The sequence below is a fragment of the Eschscholzia californica genome, unplaced genomic scaffold (genome assembly GCF_041429995.1).
Source record: "Eschscholzia californica isolate CP2 unplaced genomic scaffold, dmEscCali1.0.p SCAF_2, whole genome shotgun sequence".
NCBI lineage: Eukaryota > Viridiplantae > Streptophyta > Magnoliopsida > Ranunculales > Papaveraceae > Eschscholzia > Eschscholzia californica.
This window is the reverse complement of record NW_028238309.1, coordinates 5,605,510-5,609,007: the sequence shown is the minus strand read 5'-3', so window position 1 is coordinate 5,609,007 and position 3,498 is coordinate 5,605,510. Positions and strand designations below refer to the sequence as shown.

General features: G+C 39.1%; 1 protein-coding gene across 1 annotated transcript; it reads left to right on the top strand.

Moving 5' to 3' along the window:
- Positions 1-1,385: 1,385 nt before the first annotated feature.
- Positions 1,386-3,132, top strand: LOC147555602 (cyanidin 3-O-galactoside 2''-O-xylosyltransferase FGGT1-like). Its single transcript, XM_086664546.1, has one exon. It carries the CDS (start codon positions 1,424-1,426, stop codon positions 2,861-2,863), a length of 1,440 nt encoding a protein of 479 aa, XP_086520672.1. The 5' UTR covers positions 1,386-1,423; the 3' UTR covers positions 2,864-3,132.
- The last annotated feature ends 366 nt before the right edge of the window (positions 3,133-3,498 follow it).

Sequence of the window (3,498 nt, the reverse complement as noted above, 5' to 3'; positions counted from 1 at the left end):
GATGGCCGAGTGGACACTTAAGACTTGTGCCCGTTCCGCCCGGATCGGTTGCGTTAGTGTCCGTTTCCCGCCCGTCCGGACCGTTTCCCACCCTGAATCCGGAGTAACGAATTGACCAACCAACTTGCTACGAGATCATTGCAACGTCCCCATGCATGCAAGTTGGTGGAAGTTGATGGTTTTGGGATTGATCCATCACGAAACCCGAATTTGTCTTTAGCTCGTAGAGCCATCTTCATTCCACGTGACCAAGAAGCATAGTTATCTCCGTTTGGAAGTGGAGTAATGAGAACAGAAGTTGGGGAATCCGAATGGTGAACATCAAAGATGGGATTAGAAGTAGTTGATATGGTTTCGGAACCGGTATCAACTTCGGAAGCCATATTTAGGGAAGTAGAGAAAAAAAATACTAAACCAAGTGATTAGTGTCTAGCTCTTATACCATGTGAAGTTCTCACTCACGTAGTAAATACCGTGAGAGAGGGAGATGGACGAGAGAGAGAGAGTCTCGGCCGAGAGAGAGAGAGAGAGAGAGTCTCGGCCGAGACAGAGAGAGAGAGGTGGGAGAGAGAGAGACAACTTGGTTAAAATATTTAGTTGTGTATTAATAATGAGGTTACATCCCTATTTATAGTAATGGGAGTTTAATCCTAATACAAACACTATTAGTAGTTTGATAAATACAAACATTGGCTTGATGGTTATCTTAATATTGATAACCATAATGCATGGAAACTAACCGACCGGGTCGGTGGACCCAGTCGGGTCGGATAGGCATACCGCCTATTCTAATAGGTTCATAGACCTTTAAACATCCGGCCAGGGTTCAATCAAGAAAACCCTCGCCAGGGCCGACGAGGCTTAGAATGAAATCCTTCATGAGAATGAGAGAGAGCTACATAGAAAGATCTCCAGAGAGATAGAAAGAAGAAGGTGATGGCGGTGGTTCTAGTTGGTGGTGGTGGTGGTAGTTGTTGTTGACTTGTTGTATAAGAAGATAAAAGAAAATTCCAAATTTCTTAGGGGCATATTCGTCATTTGGTTTATTTAAGATGTTGGGCTCTAATTTCAGACTTGTTCTAAAGTTTGAAATGAGTGGGCCTTGATTTAGCTAATTCAGATGTTAAGCAAATTCAGTCAAGATTTTAGATTTTCTTAAAGAAGAAAACAAAGAGCTAAAATCTGAATTGGGGTTCAATTTAGATTTCAGATCTGAAAAACAACCACAACCTTCGAGAGAAAGTTTCTGCGAAAATCCCTGTCGTCAGATGACTTAGGTATCGGGTGGGTTTTGATTATGTGATTTAAGGTATTATTTTTGTTGGCAACAAAAGGTAGAAATTTCCTCATTGTATATAATGAGATAAAGTATTTTCACTTTTCATTCAACTTTAAACAAAAAAAAAAAGGAAAGACAAGAAAAATGGAAAGAATGAGTAGCAACAAAAGATCCACATTTCATGTTGCTATGCTTCCATGGTTTGGAATGGGTCATCTTACTCCTTTTCTTCATCTCTCTAACAAATTTGCAGAGAAAGGTCACAAAGTTTCCTTCTTTTCCCCAACAAAAACTATCTCCAAATTAGAACACCTTAATCTTCATCCTAATCTCATCACCTTCTACCCTATTACCGTACCTCATGTCAAAGGCCTTCCACAAGGTGCAGAAACCATGTGGGACGTTCACATTTCCATCTCTCATCTTCTTACATACGCATTTTTTCTCTGTAAAGATTATGTCCAACCCGTTCTTCTGGATCTCAAGCCAGATTTCATATTGTACGATTTGGCTAGTTGGGTTCCTTCTTTTGCTCGTTCCGTAGGTATCAAATCTGTTCACCATATCGTTTCTAGTGCAGCTTCTATTGCTTATCTTTTAGTCCCTTCACGAAAATTTGATTCAAAAAGTCTTTCTGTTATTTCTACTTATGATGATCAACAAAAGAATATAGAGACTAAATTGATGGGACCTCCTCCTGGTTTTCCACTTACATCACCCTTAATGCTTCATGTCCATGAAGTTCGGACGATTTCGTCATTCGTTGCTAAAAGAAATGAACATATAGGTCTCTCTTTCTATGAACAACTTACTAATCCGATGAAAGAATGCGATATTATCTCTTTGAGAACATGTAGAGAAATCGACGGTATTTACTGCGACTACATCGAAACTCAATACGGGAAGCCCGTAGTCTTAACGGGTCCGACATTACCCGAAAAAACCACTCAACCTTTAGAGAAAAAATGGGAGTGTTGGTTAGACATATTCAAAGAAAAATCAGTTATATATTGTGCATTTGGAAGTGAAAGGCTTGCAAGTAAAGACCAATTCCAAGAACTAGTTCTTGGTTTTGAGCTTACGGGTATGCCGTTTTTCATTGCGTTAAAACCACCAATGGGTTGTCAGACGGTTGAGGAGGCATTTCCGGACGGGTTCGAGGAAAGGGTTAGAGACAGAGGGGTGGTTCATGGAGGTTGGGTTCAACAACCACAGATATTAGCCCACCCATCTGTTGGGTGTTTTGTGAGCCATTGTGGGATTGGGTCAATGTGGGAAGCTTTAATGAGTGATTGTCAAATAGTTTTGATGCCTCATTCAGGAGATCAATTTTTGAATACAAGAATGCTGGCAGGGGATTTGAAGGTTGCTGTGGAGGTAGAAAGGAGAGAAGAAGATGGATGGTTTACTAGGGAAAATGTGTGTAATGTGGTGAAGGTAGTGATGGATGAAGACAGCCAAGTTGGGCCTGAAGTTAGGGCTAACCATTCGAAGTTGAGAGAGATTTTGTTAAGCGAAGGTTTTCAGTCTTCTTATATGGATGCTGCCATAAACAAATTGCATGAGACGGTGAATCTCTCCTAGTTTATAAATTATAGTTTTGATTTATTTTCATCTTTTCCTTTTCTTATAGTAAGAAATAATATAGGAGTTCAAAGTCAAATCCAAAATCATTTTGAATGGCCGGACTGATGGAGTCAACAGTGTCTTTTTAAGATGGTCCAAAATCATGTATGTTCATGACCCATTTCCGTGTTAGTTTGTTTTCCTCTCATAAATTGGTAATATTTGGAAGTCTTCTTTAGTTCTTTCTTAGACGTTTATCTAAAAGTGTGGTATTTGATTTGTTCGAAGTACTATATTGTTCGAGCAACTGTGGAAGTTATTTTTATCCCTCACTTATGTATATGGTTGGCTAGGGGTGTACATTTAGTATCCGAATCGACCAAACCAATCCGAGCCAAACAAGATTCGGATACTAAAAGGTCAAAATCGAAGGGTTTGGTTCGGTTCATAGATTTGTTTGACGGATAACCGAAAAAACCGAACAAACCATCTATTATTATCTTCTATATATTATATATGTAAGGATATTTGATTCGGCATGATGGATGGTGGAGATCAATTATTTATCGTTTTTTTCCTTCCTCGAATGTTGATAAACTATGTTGAATTAATTACGTACATGTAGACTTAATGGTTTGTGAGATAACACTAAT